General features: G+C 47.8%; 2 protein-coding genes across 2 annotated transcripts in view; both read left to right on the top strand.

Moving 5' to 3' along the window:
* Window positions 1-33: 33 nt before the first annotated feature.
* On the top strand, window positions 34-5,424 carry PTGES3L (prostaglandin E synthase 3 like). Its single transcript, XM_044921836.1, has 8 exons — window positions 34-72; window positions 682-750; window positions 1,068-1,228; window positions 1,335-1,401; window positions 1,507-1,605; window positions 3,482-3,571; window positions 4,830-4,883; window positions 5,389-5,424. The coding sequence occupies exons 1-8, from the start codon at window positions 34-36 to the stop codon at window positions 5,422-5,424; spliced, it is 615 nt and encodes a 204-aa protein (XP_044777771.1).
* A 3,948-nt stretch (window positions 5,425-9,372) lies between these two features.
* LOC110573212 (alanyl-tRNA editing protein Aarsd1) overlaps window positions 9,373-18,221 on the top strand; it is a 9,924-nt gene continuing 1,075 nt past the window's right edge. Inside the window, exons 1-11 of the mRNA XM_021681663.1 lie at window positions 9,373-9,511; window positions 9,644-9,775; window positions 12,127-12,286; window positions 13,717-13,774; window positions 14,190-14,346; window positions 14,444-14,560; window positions 14,786-14,916; window positions 15,258-15,324; window positions 15,513-15,604; window positions 16,078-16,132; window positions 17,411-17,505. Of these exons, the coding sequence (XP_021537338.1) occupies window positions 9,473-9,511; window positions 9,644-9,775; window positions 12,127-12,286; window positions 13,717-13,774; window positions 14,190-14,346; window positions 14,444-14,560; window positions 14,786-14,916; window positions 15,258-15,324; window positions 15,513-15,604; window positions 16,078-16,132; window positions 17,411-17,505 (1,103 nt within the window). The 5' untranslated portion in view covers window positions 9,373-9,472. The remainder of the gene's footprint in view (window positions 9,512-9,643; window positions 9,776-12,126; window positions 12,287-13,716; window positions 13,775-14,189; window positions 14,347-14,443; window positions 14,561-14,785; window positions 14,917-15,257; window positions 15,325-15,512; window positions 15,605-16,077; window positions 16,133-17,410; window positions 17,506-18,221) is intronic.

Here is an 18,221-nt window from a genome sequence, read left to right as displayed (position 1 = left end):
GCCGCCGCACGTCAGCCGCGCCCCCTCACTGCCATGGCAACGGCGCGCTGTCCGGGAAACCCGAAGGCGCGGGTGGGCGGGGCTTATACGACAAACAGTTCACAGTCACGCGGGGCGGGCCTTCCCAGGGGATTTAATTCGGGCCAATAATTTTTTATTGAGCGCCTACTGTGAATCAGGCACAGAACGCACTAAGCGTTGGAGAAACGGATGAATGAAGACAGGGACAAGTCATTCGTTGTGCATCTAGTGTGGCCCTTGTCCTGGTTCCCCGCGGGTGGGTCGTCTATTCCTTTTTTTTTTTTAATAAAGATTTTATTTATTATTTGACAGAGAGAGAATGAGAGAGAGAGAGAGAGCACATGAGAGGGGGGAGGGGCAGAGGGAGAAGCAGACTCCCTGCCGAGCAGGGAGCCCGATGCGGGACTCGATCCCGGGACTCCGGATCATGACCTGAGCCGAAGGCAGTCGCTTAACCAACTGAGCCACCCAGGCGCCCCGGGTCGTCTATTCCTAATCTGTACATTTCTGGAGACACTGAGATGTGAAGGGCTGTCGGGATTACGCTCTTCAAGAGTCTCTCCGAAGTGCGGATCCCTTGGCTGTGGGGGCCACGTTCCCCCTTCCTCTAAAGCCTTCCCCGACCATATAAGGAGAGGCAGCTGCTGGGGGCGTCCCCAGGATCTAAAGATAGCAGTCCCTAGCTCGGAGTCCAAATGCCACCGGGTAGCGGGGAGCCGCCATGGCAAGGTGAGTGTTTCCGGCCGCCCTTTTCCTCGGAGATTCCTTGTCCCACATTTTCTGGGCGCTCCTGCGAGTTCCCATGGAAATTCCAGAGTCCAGGTCTCTGTAACTTTGGGGTGATGAGGAATGTTCTCCATAACACCCTCCCTCTCAACTCTCGCACTCTGGATTCTCCCCAGGTTCACCCTCACCTCACCACACACCCCCGCTGCCATCACTCCTCTTTCACCCCCTTCTGTCTCATTTAGCTCCACTTTGACAGGGCCGTAGCATAAAACGTCCCTAAATGTTCCCTTCCTTCCACCTTTCCCAAATGCCCTCAGTCTTCCCTCTCCCACCCCTATGAAGCCCCACCGCAACTCCTCTGCAGGCAGCATGCCCGGACGCTGTGGTACGACAGGCCCAGGTACGTGTTCATGGAGTTTTGTGTTGAGGACAGCACCGATGTCCATGTGCTCATCGAGGACCACCGTATTGTGTTCAGGTAACGGCCCTCCTCTCTGAAGGTCCTGGTTTCCTGGAACCTTTCCCTTCTCTTAATGCCCCCATGCTCAGCCTCCCGCATTTCCTCAGCTCCGTTGTCTCCTCAGCTGCAAGAATGCCGACGGAGTGGAGTTGTACAATGAGATAGAATTCTATGCTAAGGTGAACTCCAAGGTAACTGTGGGGTGGGACAGTAAGGTCTGGATGGGAAGGCTGCCTGGAAAATTGGAAATTCATTCTAAACCTCACATGCTAAGAATGAGGCTCTCTATCCGGTAGGACTCCCAGGATAAGCGCTCTGGTCGCTCCATTACTTGCTTTGTGAGGAAATGGAAGGAGAAGGTAGCCTGGCCCCGACTCACTAAAGAGGATATCAAGGTAGGTGTGTGGGGGAATGGCCTGCTCTCTCTCCTGTGCTATCTCTGCACTTGGGGACATAAGTCAGGGAATCACCCTTGGCTCCTTTCCCACCAACATTGAATCATTCACAAAGTCCTATTTGACTTCCTAAATATTCTTGAATCTGTTACTTCATCTTTTCCTAATTCAGGTCTCATCCATCACTGGGTGATGTTTATTGCATATTTTTAGACCGACCCTCAGTCCATCCTTTGCATTGCTCCCAGCATGGTCTGTCTAAAACACCCATCTGACCCTGTTACTCTTCCACCTAAGACCCTCCAGTGGCTTCTTCCTTGCTAAAAGTTGAAAATTGGCTAGCTCCTGGCTGATCTGGCTCCTGAATTTGTTTTTGTGGTCTTTACAGTACTTACAAATTATTTTGATTGGTTATTGACATTTAGTTTTCATTAGTTGCTGACCTATAAAAATATGGGGATTTCATATAAAACTACAGATTATCAGCTTTTCTTAGAAAATGGAGACTCTGGGGCGCCTGGGTGGCTCAGTTGGTTAAGCGACTGCCTTCGGCTCAGGTCATGATCCTGGAGTCCGGGGATCGAGTCCCGCATCGGGCTCCTTGCTCAGCGAGGAGTCTGCTTCTCCCTCTGACCCTCCCCCCTCTCATGTGCTGTTTCTCTCTCATTCTCTCTGTCTCAAATAAATAAATAAAATCTTTAAAAAAAAAAAAAGAAAAGAAAATGGAGACTCTGATCACACTGGTCTAAATTCCCAAATGCCAGGGGTGCCTGGCTGGCTCAGTTGGTAGAACGTACGACTCTTGATCTCAGGGCTGTGATTTCAAGCCCCATGTGCAGAGGTTACTTAAAAAGAAAGAAAGAAATTCCCAAACGCCTAGAGATGGAGCTTTAAATGGAGCATGTGTACCAGCACACTTTAATCCTTTTCATTAGTTCCCTAACTCTTTTAGGCATATGAGCTTGTCACTTCCCGCCCTTTGGGTTGAAATCCAAGCCCCATAGCATGACATATAAACTCATGACCTGGCTACTCTTCCCTTCTGTAGCATTATATCCCATTAGTTTCGGCCTTAAACTTCACATTCCAGCCACAGCAAATGGCCTGCAGCTCTTTGGCACACACCAGGCTATTTCTCACGAATTTACCTTTGCTCAAGCTGTGCCTTCTTCCTGGAAAGCCTCCATCATTGCTACTTGTGCCCACCTAACCTTTGCTCATCCTTTAAGTCTCTGCTACTCTAAAAAGCCTGAGTTCCTATAGCTTCTGTCTGGGTTTTCATAATATCCCCCGTGTAAGCCATCACCATACCTTTCACACTGTATTTTAACGATTTTAAATAAATAGATTTCCCTTCCCCACTTGCTTCGTGATAGCTGGGACTATATATCAAACATTTTCATAATCCCAATGCCAAGCTCAGAGTCTGTGTTCAATAAATAGCCGTTAAATTAATGAGTGAATAACTTCCTATCTAAGTGTAAGAACTTGGAACAGGATTCCAAGGGTTTTCTCCCGACTCCAGGGAATGCAGCTTGTCTATCTTGCTTGGTGACTCCCATGATACTTTATGACACAGTTATCTTTCCAGATGTATTACCTCTCTAGTCAGTCCGCTTCCGGAGGGTGGAATTTCTATGCTTTTCTATCTACCAAAATGCCTGGCATTGTGCTTGGCACTTAGTAGGTTCCTGGCAAATCTTTGTGGATGATGATATTGGCAATCTAGAGAGGAATTAGTCAAAGAGGTGCTTTTGGGAAGACTGCACCCCCATTGACCTTCTTTTCCCCGCGCATGCCCCTGTGCACGCGGCCATGCTCTTCCATGCACTTCTGCGCTTCCTGCCCTGTGACGCTCTGTGCTTTCCTCTTGCAGCCAGTGTGGTTGTCTGTGGACTTTGATAACTGGAGGGACTGGGAAGGGGATGAAGAGGTGGAGCTGGCTCAGGTGGAACATTACGCAGAGGTAATGCCATTTTCTGCCCCTCCTGCTCATTCTGTGTCTCCCTGCACACATTTCTCTGGAGGACTGTCATCAGGGCTAGACAGACACATATGAGCTCCCCTCATTGGTGCTCATATTCTTTAAATGTTCTGCGCAATATTTATTTAGTAGGATGAGAGAAATGTATACTAGTGGAACCGTATACATGCCTTCACTCACTAGTTACAGAATTTTGAGAAAGTTTGGCAAACCCTTTCACAACTCTTCTGTAACTCTTGTTCTTTCTTCTATTTTATGTGTGTGTGTGTGTGTGTGTATTTCCTGAGCCACACAACTTCACAGGAAGCTCAAACTAGGCAGTATACTGGGGCACCTGGGTGGCTCAGATGGTTAAGCGTCTGCCTTCGGCGTCTGCCTTCGGCTCAGGTCATGATCCCAGGGTCCTGGGATCGAGCCCCGCATCGGGCTCCCTGCTCAAGTGGGGAGCCTGCTTCTCCCTCTCCCTCTGCCATTCTCTCCACTTGTGCTCTCTGGCTCTATCTCTCTGTCAAATAAATAAATAAAATCTTAAAAAAAAAAAAACCAAACTAGGCAGTATAAAAATTCACATCATAAAACAAATTACTAGTTCCAATTAAGTTGCACCCTGCCATACATTATTTGGTTTTAGAATTTCAGCTACTATTTATTCAAGTTGCAAAAACATTGACAGACCCTAACCTGGATTAGTAAGGAGGATGCTCTGTGTATGTCTATTTCCTTTTAAAAAGGGGATCGGGGCGCCTGGCTGGCTCAGTTGGTGGAACGTGCGTCAACTCTTGATCTCAGGGCTGTGAGTTTGAGCCTCACATCAGGTGTTACTTAAAAATAAAATTTTGGGTGCCTGGATGGCTCAGTTGGTTAAGCGACTGCCTTCGGCTCAGGTCATGATCCCGGGGTCCTGGGATCGAGTCCCACATCAGGCTCCCGGCTCGGCGGGGAGCCCGCTTCTCCCTCTGATCCTCTCCTCTCTCATGCTGTTTCTTGCTCGCTCTCTGATAAATAAATAAATAAATAAAATCTTAAAAAAAAAAATAATAAAATCTTAAAAGAAATAAAAATAAAAATAAATGAAAAGGGGATCGATTTACTTTTCTCCAATTCATTCCAGTGATGTGTTAGGGGTTGTAAAGATGGGGCAATTGTCTGGCTGGGACCATCATCCTATGGCCCATCAATATACAGGTTGCTCTCCCCTTGCCCTTCTTTTCTCTTGTAATTACTTTCCTCTTTCCACTAGCTTTTGAAGAAGGTCAGCACCAAGAGACCTCCTCCTGGCATGGATGACCTGGATGTAAGTAAAGCCTACCCTTCAACCCTTCAGTTTCCTTTTAGCCCTAAAATATAAGATACTAGAAAGCTCTTCTCATGGTCCCTAGCACGCAGTAGTTCTCAGTGCCTGTCAGCCAAATTTGAATTTGACACAGGAGGTCGAATGTTCTTCTCCAGGCTGTAGAAAACTCCAGCAAGACCCTCCTCCCTCCCATCTCCCCTTTACTTCTCTATCCTAGAGCCGACCTGGCCCCCTTGACTGTCTTTACAGCTGTCAGGAGCAGTGGCATGAATTGAAATTCTGAAACCAAATGATGCTTGACACAGTGTTGTTTATTGAGTACCAGGGGTTGATTTTATTTCCCAAAGTATTAATCCTTCCGTGTTAGCCTGCCGGGAAGTTGTGTGACTTAGAAAATCACAAAAGAAAACTTGGAGAGCAGGAAGGAGTGAGAAGAATTTGTGAACACAAATGTCCACGCTTTGCAGATTCTACAGGTGCTTTTGTCTTTTTTTTCTTTCCCTAGGATGATTCTGACAGCACTGAAGCAACAAGTAACTAACTTCTGTACGACAGAGCTGGGGAGGAAGCTGGGGTGGAAGCTGGGGCGTCTTCCAGTTGCTCTGAAAAGCTGGGGCCGGGGTCTTTGCCAGCTCTTTAGCCATGGGGTCTCTGGGATCTCTGAACCTAGAAACTCTCTCTCTTTTTTTTTTTTAATTTATTTGAGAGGGGGCATGCACGTGAGCAGTAGGAGGGCCAGGGGGAGAGGGAATCTCAAGCAGACTCCCCACTGAGCATGGAACCCAAGATGGGGCTCGATCCCAGGACACTGAGATCATGACCTGAGCGGAAATCAAGAGTCGGCCGCTTCACTGACTGAGCCACCCAGGCACCCCTTTTTTTGAAGCTTTTTTAAGGGTCCTCTTCATATTTTATTTCTTCTTCCTAGGCACCCGAGTATGGCTGCATCAGATGGCAGGATAGGAGAGGAGTAGACTGGTGGGGCTCCTGAGTTTCTACCAATTGCCTATAATCTTTGTGTTTGTTTGGGCCAGTCATCAGGGCTCTCTTGAGTATTCGAGCATGTGTATATATGTGGTGGAGCAAAAGCCAAAGAAGCAGCGGATAGATTATAATAAATCTGTAAGAACTGTTCTTTGTCTCTTTCCTTCTTGCACTTCTTCCACCTGGAGGCAAACCTCTTCTACTCTATTGTTCCTCTCAAGGGGAGGGGTGGGTGTCACAGATCCTGGTCCTCATTGTTGAGATTGGAAGCAGAAAGATACTGGGAGCAGGCTTGTAACCAAACTGGGGAATTTTCCCGTGCCCACCTCCTATTTCTCAGACCATACCCAGCCTTTTGCTATATTGCCGCCCCTAGAACCATATATCTACTGCACCCCTAGAACTAGCCAGAAACCCGCCTCAGCTTTCTGCATACTCCCCCAAATTTCTTTATACTTTCAAAGCTAATTGTTATATTAGCTGTTTACTGTTTACTCTTCTGTTCACTCTTCTATTCATCAGCTACCCCATTCATCCGTTAAAATTTTTTTTTTAAGATTTTATTTATTTGTCAGAGAGAGCACAAGCAGAGGGAGAAGCAAGCAGAGGAAGAGGGAGAAGCAGGCTCCCTGCTGAGCAGGAGCCCGATGTGGGACTTGATCCCAGGACCCTGGGATCGTGACCTGAGCAGAAGGCAGACGCTTAACCAACTGAGCCACCCAGGCGCCCCCATAAACATTTTTTGAGTGCCTAATATGTACTTAAACAAAATGCTATACCCAGACTTTGCCCTTAAACTCATGGTAAAGTACTGAGATTTATTTAAAAAATTGAACTTTAAGGTTTATATTGGTAACATATAGACATAGTTAATAATTAAAATAGTATAAAAATTTATTTGTTAAAGATTTTTAAAAAAGATTATTTATTTTTTTATTTGACAGAGAGAGACAGCGAGAGAGGGAACACCAGCAGGGGGAGTGGGAGAAGGAGAAGCAGGCTTCCTGCGGAGCAGGGAGCCTGACGTGGGGCTCGATCCCAGGACCCTGAGATCATGACCCGAGCCGAAGGCAGATGCTTAACGACAGAGCCACCCAGGAGCCTCTTGTTAAAGATTTTTAAAAAGATTTTATTTATTTATTTGAGCGAGAGCCAGCAAGCTCGCACGAATGGGGGGGAGGGGGAGAGAAACAGGCAGACTCCCCACTGAGCAGGGAGCCCAACATAGGGCTCAATCCCAGGACCCTAAGTGGAAGGCCAACCAACTGAGCGATCCAGGTGCCCTGAAGGGTATAAAATTTAAAGTAGAATTTGTACTCCCTCAATAGGGGTAACCACTTTGTTTTTGTTTTTTAAATTTTATTTATTTATTAGAGAGAGAGACAGAGCATAAACAGGGCAGAGGGAGAGGGACAAGCAGACTCCCAGCTGAGCAGAGAGCCCGAAGTGGGGCCCGATCCCAGGACTCTGGGATCATGACCGAAGCCAAAGGCAGACACTTAATCAACTGAAACACCCAAGTGTCCTGGGGTAACCACTGTTAACAGTTTTTAATTTTTAAAAAAGATTTTATTTAAGAGAGAAAGAGAGCAAAGCAGGGGCAGAGGGAGAGGGAGAAGCAGGCTCCCCCTGAGCAGAGAGCCTGATGGGGGATTTAATCCCAGGACCCTGAGATCATGACCTGAGCCGAAGGCAGATGCCTAACTGAGACACCCAGGTGCCCCTCTCTGATAAATTTCTATATGTATATATGTATATACACTGTATACGTTATAAGTTCCATTAATAGTATAATACATATGACACAAACATATGGTTTTGTATATTACTTATATATAGTATAATATATATTGAAATTTAAAAGACATAAACCAATGCAGTGTGTGTACACAATTAGAATCATACTATGTACATCTTGAGCCCTGCTTTTTATTTTACTTAATATATATTGGGACTCTTTCCAAATTAGTATATGCAAATCTAACTCTTTTTCATGCCTACATGGTATTCAATTGAATATATTTTCCATAATTTAACTGATTCCTTATTGAGGGACATTTAGGTTGTTGTTGGTCTTTTTCAATTTTCAAACAGTGATGTAATGAACATTTAAAAATGTGTATCTTTACGTATCCAGAAAGAATAAGGTAGATTTCTAGAAGTGGAATTGTCAGGTCAAAGAGTAGATACATTTAAACATTTTGATAGCTGTTACTAGGTTGCTCTTAGATGAACTTGAACAGCTTCCTGCTCCCACCAGTAGAGTGCCCCATTCTCCAAAACCTTTTAGATATTTGTGAAGGTAAAAAATTGTACCTGATTTAATTTACTTATATTAATTATAAATTGTTCATTGTTTATTTTTATTGGTGATTGGTATTTCTTTTAAAGTGCTCTGTATATGTTTTTTGCCCATTTTGCTGTTGACATTAAAAAAATCTGATAAGACAAAATTGTATCATGCTTTACAATTTACTAAGTCTATATATTATTTCATTAAAAATTTTTGAACCTCAAATCAACCTTATAATTAGGTCTTTTCTTTATAGGTGATTGAACAGGTCACAATAAGTGGCAGAGTCGGGACTTGAACTTGTATAGCATATGTCCCTCCTCTTACCCACAATTCTGAAAACCAAAAAGTTCTGAAAACCCACTTAAAAAAAAAAAAAAACCCGACAGCAAAACTCATTTGGCAGCAAAACCTGACCTAAAATGATATGGAGCTACTTATAGTATTTGTTTATTCCATGCAGTGCATTTATTTGTCAGCATAAATATTATATTTGATGACATGATGTTGCTCCAGAGTTCCATATGGAACGTGTTACAAAGCGGATGGGGTATGCTCTGCATTACTGCCTAAAATTTGAAAAGTCCTAAATTTTGAAACACCTGGAGTCTTCAAACTTTATTATTAGCTGATTTAAGAGAGCAGGAAGTTGATTTTAACATTTAATCCGTCTAACGTTTTAAGGTACTGATTACAGTTTGTAACTTTGTGTTAACCTTGCTTATCTACACTGTCCAATTAGGTAGTATTAGTCACCTGGTGTTACTGAGTGCATGTGATTATTGAGTATTAAGATGTGGCCAGTGCAAGCTGAGATGTGCTTTAAGTGCAAAATACATATCAGCTTTCGAAAATTTTGTGCGGAAACAAAATCTCACTCATTTTTACACTCGTTATTCCACATTGACATAATATTCCGGAGCTGTTGCTTTCAAAACAACATTAGCATGTGGGGCTTGCGCTGATTTCTATTGGGCAGCGCTGCCGTCTCTCCAAATGAGTACCACCCAGCCGACACTGCGCGGAGCTAAAATTGAGTGCCTTGACAAGTTCAGGCCGCAAGCAGTTTTGTTTTATTTTGTCTTCTCGTTCTTTCCAAAGTCTTCACACAGTCGCTAGGCTCCCCGGAACGTCTGCAAATCGCAAATCGCAAATCGCGTTTGCAGTAAATTTGCCCAAGCCACACCCCGTCCTTTCCCCTCTTGCTTCTGCGCGGAGACGCGCCCGCAGTGAAGATTGTCCCGCGCGGCTCTCCGTCGGGCCGCGGGCGTTCCAGGGTGCGTGGGTCCCCGCGTCCCGGGCGACGGCGGCGATGGCGTTCCGGTGTCAGCGGGACAGCTACGCCCGCGAGGTGCGGCCGGCTGGGCGAGGGCGGATGGGGCGGTGCGGAAGGAGGGCGCCGCGTGGAGGGGTGCCGAGGGAGGCTCTGTCCCGGTAGCCTGAGGGCTGGGGTCGGGCTTCTTCTTTGTCCCTCTCCGTGCAGTTCACCACCACGGTGGTCTCCTGCCGCCCGGCCGAGCTGCAGATCGAAGGAAGCAACGGCAAGAAGGATGTGCTGAGTGGCTTCCATGTGGTGCTGGAAGACACGCTGCTTTTCCCTGAGGGCGGGGGACAGGTACCAGGCCCGCGCCCCACCCCGATTCCCTCCCAGGAAGCCCCTCATTCCTTTCCGCTCAGGTGGGAAATGCCCTCCTGCCCCTCCGCCCCAGCCGTGATGAATGCAGATGGAAGTTAGTTCAATTCAGGTCATTTGTTCACCCAACAGATATTTATCGGGCCATAACATATGCTGGGTACTTATTCCAGGGGCTAGGGATAAGGGGTGGACAAGGCAGCATCTGTACGTACAGAGAATACTTATGGGAGAAAATAGACAAAGTGGTGAGTAGATAAAATAGAATGCCCGGTTTGTAAGCGCTATAAAGAAAATGAAAGTTTGAGGGAAAGACAGTGCTGGGATGTTCTCCTAGGGAGGAGGCGAGTTATTTCAGTAAAGAGCTAGGTGAAGAGAGGTGGTAAGCCATTGCAGTTGCCAAATGGTGCTGGTGGGGAAGGGGGAAGTATTCCAGGCAGCGAGAAGAGCAAGTGCAAAGCAATGAGGCATTAGCTTAGGGTGTTTGCCAGGGCCTGGAAAAGATCCCCCTGAAGGAGCACAGCAGAAGACAGGCTTATCTGTGCTGTGATGGGGTAGGGGCATGGTCCAGCGGCAACACGGGAAAGGAGGGTAATAGCAGCAAAAAGGTGGGCTTTTCCAGCAGGGATAGTAGCACAAACTAAAGACAGGGAAGCCTGAAGGAATCTGACCTGTCTAGTTAACTGCAAATAGTCCAGTGTAGTCGGAGCCTGTGGTGTGTGTTGATGGCAGGCTGGAAATGACCTTGGAAAGGTAAATTGGGGCCAGTGCAGAGGAACTTGAAGGATGTGTTAAGGTGTGTAGACTTCATTCAAGAAGCTGTGGTGAGGGGCGCCTGGGTGGCACAGTCTGTTAAGCGTTGGACTCTTGGTTTTGGCTCAGGTTGTGATCTCAGGGTCGTGAGATCGAGCCCTGTATTGGGCTCTGCGCTCAGCGCGGGGTCTGCTTGAGATTCTCTCTCCCTTTGCTCCACCTACTGCTGCTCTCTCTCTCTCTCTCGAATAAGGAAAAATAAATCTTAAAAAAAAAAGAAGCTGTGGCAAGCCGTGGAGGTACTTAGGCAAAGAAGTGACACAGGAGAACATGTTTAGTAAACTTGATAGTGAGAAAGTTCCGATTTCATATCCGTGTCATCATTATTATAGGGATTTTCTGCTGAAGGAAAACCTGTGACCTCAGGCAACTATGGGAGGACTCACTTTATACGTCATTTCTTTCAGGAAGTCTTCCCTGATTCCTTAAGACTATTAGGTCTCTTGACTCTGAGCTCCTCTAGAACAATGTACTTTTCATATTGTGGCATGTTGTAGATCATAGTGCAGTGACCTGTGTGTGTGTCTGTATTCTTTTCCAGATTCTTAAGTTCCATGAGGGGCCTTGTCTTGCTTACGTTGTATTCTTGGTTGCAGTGTCTTGTAAGCAGTTGGCACTAGATATATATGTATTTTCTTTTTTTTTTTTTTTAAAGATTTTATTTATTTATTCATGAGAGACAGAGAGAGAGAGAGGCAGACGGAGAAGCAGGCTCCCAAGGAACAGGACCCTGGGATCATGACCTGAGCCGAAGGCAGACGCTTAACGACTGAGCCACCCAGGCGTCCCTATATATGTATTTTCTAACAGAGGGAGAGAGAGAGAGCACAGGCAGGGGGAGCAGCAGGCAGAGGGAGAGGGAGAAGCAGGCTTCCTGGCTAGCAGGGAGCCCGATGTGGGACTCGATCCCAGGACCCTGGGATCATGACCTGAGCTGAAGGCAGACACTTAACTGACTGAGCCACCCAGGTGCCCCTAGATATTTTTTTTAATGAATGATTTTTTTTTTTTTTTAAATAATCTCTGCATCCCAGGTGGGGCTCAAACTCATGACCCCAAGATCAAGAGTCACATGCTCCACCGACTGAGCCAGCCAGGCATCCCTAAAATGAGTGAATGTTTTTGAATCTAAGTCTAGTTAGTAGTGCAGAGGATGGAGTGGAGGGAGGGAGGAAACCATTTTAGAAACTATTGAAAGATAAGAATCTAAATTAAGGCAGTGAGAGTGACGATTAAGGTTCTTTGGGTTTTACTAAAATCTTCGTTGCTGTAGTTACAATCTTTGTTTCAGTTCTGTTATTTTGTTCTAAAGAACACTATATATGGGTATTCAGGGTGAAGAGAGCAGAGTCTCTCATGGAATAAAGTGGACCACCTCATTTGTCATTGCCTTTTCTCCCTTAGGGAATCTCAAATTCTGGGTGTGTTTCTCACACCCTTTCCCTAGAGGGTCTTTGTATCCAGGAGTTAAGGTAAGCTCTGCCTCCCGCCACACTGATCAGCTTTACTTCTTTCCTTAGCCTGATGACCACGGGACAATCAATGACATCTCTGTGCTGCGAGTGACCCGCCGGGGGGCCCAGGCTGATCATTTCACACAGACACCCCTGGCCCCTGGGACCAAGGTCCAGGTCCGGGTGGACTGGGAGCGGAGGTTTGACCACATGCAGCAGCATTCAGGTAGGTGGGGCAGCGTGGGGACCCTGCAGGAGGGGGGGTTGCCGTGCATGGGGATGCCGTGAGGATTGAGATATGGTTTGGGTTCTCTAGGAGGTAACCTTTTGTAAAGGACAGACATTCAGAATCAGCTCTGATTCACGAAGGTTACGGTAAGTGGTATAAAAACATGAACAATTAAAGTAAAAGTATTAGAATAACTGCTGGATTTGAGTATTACCAACTTCCTACTTGTTATCTTTATCTCGATATATCTTGGGCCTCTTAAATTCAGTATGTCCAAAGTGGACTTAAAAAGGCATCTCTTTCCCCAGACCTGATCTTCCATTTGCATCCACCTGTTTGCTCGAATCCTGAAAGTCAGTGCAGACACCTCTTTGGGGATAGCCAGCCATGGAGTCCTGTCAGTTTATCTTCTTCTTCTTCTTTTTTTTTTTTTTTGATTTGTTTAAAGATTTTATTTATTTATTTGAGAGAGAGAGAGAGAGAGAGCATGAGAGGGGAAAGGGTCAGAGGGAGAAGCAGACTCCCTGCTGATCAGGGAGCCTGATGCAGGACTCAATCCCAGGGCTCTGGGATCATGAGCCGAGTGGAAGGCAGTCACTCAACCAGCTGAGCCACCCAGGCACATGTCAGTTTATCTTCTAAAAATACCTCTTCACTTCCTTCTATTGTCAGTGCAGTCATCCTGGTCCCAGCTCTATTGTCTGTCCCCTGGACTTCTGACATAGGTCATTTGTGAAATGGCATCATAAAACTTCTTGTAGAGTTTTCATGAGGATCTTCATATTTATTTATTTATTATCACTATTTTTTTAGAGAGTGTGTGTGGAGGGAGAGAGAATGAATCTTTTTTTTTTAAGATTTTATTTTATTTTTTTTTTTTTAAAGATTTTATATATTTATTTGACAGAGAGAGACAATGAGAGAGGGAACACAAGCAGGGGGAGTGGGAGAGGGAGAAGCAGGCTTCTCGCTGAGCAGGGAGCCCAATGTGGGGCTCAATCCCAGGACCCTGGGATCATGACCTGAGCCAAAGGCAGACGCCCAATGACTGAGCCACCCAGGTGCCCCAAGATTTTATTTCTTTATTTGGCAGAGAGAGCACATGTGCACAAATGGGGAGAGGCAGGCAGAGGGAGAGGGAGACAGAGAGAGGGGGAGAAACAGGCTCCCTGCTCAGCAGGGAGCCCGATTCGGGGCTCGATCCCAGGACCCCGAGATCATGACCTGAGTGGAAATCAAGAGTTGGATGCTTAACTGACTGGGCCAGCCAGGTGCCCCCTCATGAGAATTTTCAGTAAAGTATCTGTCAAGAGTATGAGCCAGTGCCTGGGAGGTGTTCAATGGGAAGAGTATCTGGGACGATATTGTGGGAATATGTGGCCGGCTGTGCTGCTCACTCTTCCCTGTCTCTTGCTCTCTCTGCTCAGGGCAGCATCTTATCACAGCAGTTGCTGACCAGCTGTTTGGGTGGAAGACCACATCATGGTGAGCAGGGGACATAAGACTAACCATAGGTCACAGGTCCCCAACTACCAGCTCCCTTCCCAGTAATGGGTCAGTAGGTAGGGGGAGAAAAGAAAGGGTAGAATTCAAAATCTGCTGTGTTCTCCTCTTCCCCTTAGGATAGGGTGGTGGGTGACCTTGTGTGTCTTGGGACACACGAGGATGGGAGAAGGAAAGAACATGGAATTTGGAGCCCAGAGACCCAGGGGGTGAATTCTCCTCCATGATGTTGCTCACATTCCTTCTTAGCCCTCACCTGTGAAAAGGAAACGACAGTCTCTACCTTGCGGGCTTCTTGCGAGCATTAAATAAGATAATTTATATGAACCTTCTCTGTAAACCTTATGTTATTGCGGTCATCCTCAGCATCCGGTGACCACTCCACGTCTTCCGGCAGGGAGTTAGGGCGGGTCCGGAGTGTGGTTGAACTGGATAGCCCCTCTGTGACAGCAGAGCAGGTGGCCGCCATCGAGCAGAGCGTCAATGAAAAAATCAGGGCCCGGCTACCTGTGAACGTGCGAGAGCTGAGCCTGGATGACCCGGAGGTGGAGCAGGTATAGGGGAGAGCCAGTAGGGCAGCATCTGCAGAATGGCCCTCCAAGGGCCCCTCCTCAGAAGTCAGACAGCCCTTCTCCTTCCGCCGCATTCCAGGTGAGGGGCCGGGGTTTGCCGGATGATCATGCGGGGCCCGTTCGAGTCGTTACCATCGAGAGCGTTGATGCCAACATGTGCTGTGGGACCCATGTGAGCAATCTTAGTGACCTTCAGGTAGGTGAGGAAGGGCTCCTGAGTGGTTGGGAGGGAGGGTGTTAGGGAAGTGGGGATCACGACCAGCTGGGAGTGATCAAGGGGGACAGTGGAGGAGGCCTCGGTGAAGTCACTTCTGTCTTGCTTCTGAGCTGGGGGGCAGGTCTAGGGAGCTCCTACTCTCAGGTCTTGCCCACACTGCGGTTCATGCATGTGCGTGTGTTCCCCCACGCTTGCCTCATGTAGGTCATTAAAATTCTGGGCATCGAGAAGGGGAAAAAGAACAAGACCAACCTAGCATTTCTGGCTGGGAACCGGGTGCTGAAGTGGTTGGAGAGAAGCCATGGAAGTGAAAAAGCACTGACCACCTTGCTGAAGTACATCCCCTGCCCCCTGCCCCTGCCCCCCGCCCCCCCCCCCCCCCCCCACGTCTGAGGTTCTGCATGCCCCAAGCTCAGCTCTTCTACTGGTTGGGGAGACTAATCTCTAAGCTCGGTGGGGTGAGATACAATCGTAAATGATCAAGCACCTTGGACGGTAAGTCAGACCTCCGTAAAATGGCTTGCTTTTTTATATCTTCTTCCTCAGTTGCTTAGGAATGTCCCCAGGTCCCCATCTGGAGGGAGGTGCACTATCAAGAAGGGCTTCATGGCTTTATGCCTCGCACCACAAGCCATTTGGGAAGCTGGGCGGGTGACCACGTGCCTTTCCCTTGCAGGTGTGGAGCGGAGGATCACGTGGAAGCAGTGAAGAAGCTGCAGAACTCTACCAAGCTCTTGCAGAAGGTGACTTATTCCACAGAGGATGGAGAGGGCAGGGGCTCTGCCTGGAGTAAGCTCCCCAGACTCAACCCCTCCGCCCAGCCGGCTGTGTAGTTCGTCAGAGCTGGGAGGGAGGCGAGAGCGAAGTGGCGGGAGGATGGTGAGCTCGCCTGTTGTTCCTTCTATCCGCTGAGCGCTGGTGTCCATTTCAGAACAACCTGAATCTGCTCAGAGACCTGGCCGTGCACGTCGCCCAGAGCCTTCGGAACGGCCCGGACCGGGGAGGGGTGGTCACGTTACATAGGTGAGAGACAAAGTGTGGGAGCATTGGGCTTGGGGTTCAGCCTCTCCCGAGTGCAGTGCATTGTGGGAGGCGGGTTGCTCACCGGTTTCTCCAGGCTGAGCAGACCCTAGGAGATGTGTTACCTTCCAGTATACCTTTATCGTCCAGATTTTCTGGGTTCGATGAGAGCATCTTCCCAGCAACACTGACTGTAACTTTCATCGCCAGCTTTCCTCACCCCCTTCACCATCTACCAGATCTCTCCTAACCTGGGTGATCATGTTTGAGAGAGGCGCACACGAACGCAAAGCATGCTGTAAACTGCTGAGAAGGGCTCGTTGCTGGCCGTCAGCCGCCCTCTCTGCCTTTGCTAAGGGGGCCTGGGACTTCGCATGGACAGCAGCAAGGCTAGCTTTGTGAGGGGGAGCGGGGCTCCCCGCGGTTTCCCAGCTCCCACTCCAAGCCGGGTTTCACGTCTGTGTCCTTTGTTATAGGAAGGAGGGTGATTCTGAGTTCATGAATATCATCGCCAATGAGATTGGGTCAGAGGTAAGAGGAGCGTGAGATTCTCTGTCCACCCTGAGTGGAGACCTAAGCGAGGGGCATTAGTTTAGCTGAAGTTCTTTCAAATGAACACATGAAGAGCAGAGAATAGAAGTTCATTCAGCATACAGGGTTTTTTTTTTTTTTTTTTTTTAGCACTAGCTAAAAAAGGTGCTGAGTTAGATGTAGGATATTGACCTTTCTGGGGCTGCGACTGTTACCAGCTTCTGAGTTCCTCTTATCAGAGCTGGAACTTCTCCAAGCCATGCAGATTTACGTGTGCCCAAGGCCTGGTTTTAGAAGTGATGGGGCTGGCTAGGCCCTTCGAGGACTGTCCCTCCCATTTTCCTTTGCCGCTGGCTTCAAGTGCTCCTGCCCATCCTGACGGTCTGCTACTTCATGATTTCCTGGTCTCTCTTTTGCATTTACTCTAAAAAATACTTTTTGGGGTCCCTGCTCCGGGCCAAGCAGTGTGTATGCCTCTTTTCATAATTCCGTATAGAGCATCCTGATTCTCAAGGAGCTCACTCTGGAGTCTGGGAAACAAGTGTGTATGTCGACATTTCTGGTTGAGGGTGGTAAATGCTGGGGGTGAGGAACATGTCACCTGAAAGGGTGGGGGGCCCCAGGGCAGGGGGCCTGGAGGATTGCTTAGTGGTCATCAGTCAGCGGGGAGTGGAGGCTGCCACGCAGAGGGACATCGGGAGCTTTAGGCAGCGGCAGGTGCAGGGTGTGTGGGGCAAGGCGGTGGCCAGGCTGTGAAGGTAGGGGGGCAGTCAGATCACAAAAGGCATTTAGCACCTGGCCGTGGTCAGCAGCCTTCTGCCTGCTTTTTTTTTTTTTCTCTCTGCCTCCTTCTTTTTTTTTTTTTAAAGATTTTATTTATTTATTTGAGAGAGAGAGAGAATGAGAGACAGAGAGCACGAGAGGGAAGAGGGCAGAGGGGGAAGCAGACCCCCCGCCGAGCAGGGAGCCCGATGCGGGACTCGATCCCGGGACTCCAGGATCACGACCTGAGCCGAAGGCAGTCGCCCAACCAACTGAGCCACCCAGGCGCCCCTCTCTGCCTCCTTGATGTTTAATCTAAGTTCCCATAGTCATTCTCGAAAAGTTTCTGGGCCCTGGTGGGCTACGGTAGAGGGGCTGCTTTGTCACTCATCAGGAACATCACTCATGGTTTAGGGGTAAAAAGTCTGATCTTGAGACTGAGGAGAGGGCAGGGTTTAAGGGGATTGACCCCACTTTCTTAAGAATCGGGGCTAATCTCCTTATCTTACCTCCTAGGAGATCCTCCTGTTCTTAACTGTGGGCGATGAGAAGGGTGCTGGGCTCTTCTTACTGGCAGGGCCGGCTGAGGCCGTGGAGACGCTGGGCCCCAGGTAATCTTCTGTGGACCGTCTGCACTAACCGGCGCATACAGCCCTTGCCCGACGAAAAGGGCCCCCTCTGCGATCTCATTTTCATTCACGTCACAGGCATGTGGGGTGGGCCGAGCCGGAGATAAGTGTTGCCACCATCATTCCTAAGCTTGCAGGGAAGGGACAGCACGTCCTGTGCCCGGGATCTCGCAGGTACCGTGGCAGAACTGAGACTCAAAGCTGGGTCTTTTTCGCTCCAAATCTCCTGTGCTTTCTGGTTTTTTTCTTTTAGAAATTGAGGTACATAAATGCTACATGAATTCAGGTGCTGGATTATCACTAGGCAGATGCAGCACGTGCTTCAGGCACCGGCAGAGCAGACACACAGACCACCTTTTTTGAAGAAAAAAATTAGGATTCTAAGACGAAATAAAAATAAGCATTGATACAGTTGTTATGGAAAAATTAGAACTTCGTTGGATTTCTTTACCTTCATATTATTGTTTTCTTACTTTAAGTTAGATACAGAGGTGTTAGTGCCCCATACTCTTTCTGGTGTTGAGGGTTTTCATAGTCCCAGTTGGCTATGATGAATATATTGTCAAAGGAAAACATAAGGATTTATTTGTTTTTATTTTATTTATTTATTTTTTTAAAGATTTTATTTATTTGACAGAGAGAGAGACAGCGAGAGAGGGAACACAAGCAGGGGGAGTGGGAGAGGGAGAAGCAGGCTT

The sequence above is a fragment of the Neomonachus schauinslandi genome, chromosome 15, assembly GCF_002201575.2.
Source record: "Neomonachus schauinslandi chromosome 15, ASM220157v2, whole genome shotgun sequence".
NCBI lineage: Eukaryota > Metazoa > Chordata > Mammalia > Carnivora > Phocidae > Neomonachus > Neomonachus schauinslandi.
This window is presented reverse-complemented; position numbering and strand designations above follow the sequence as displayed.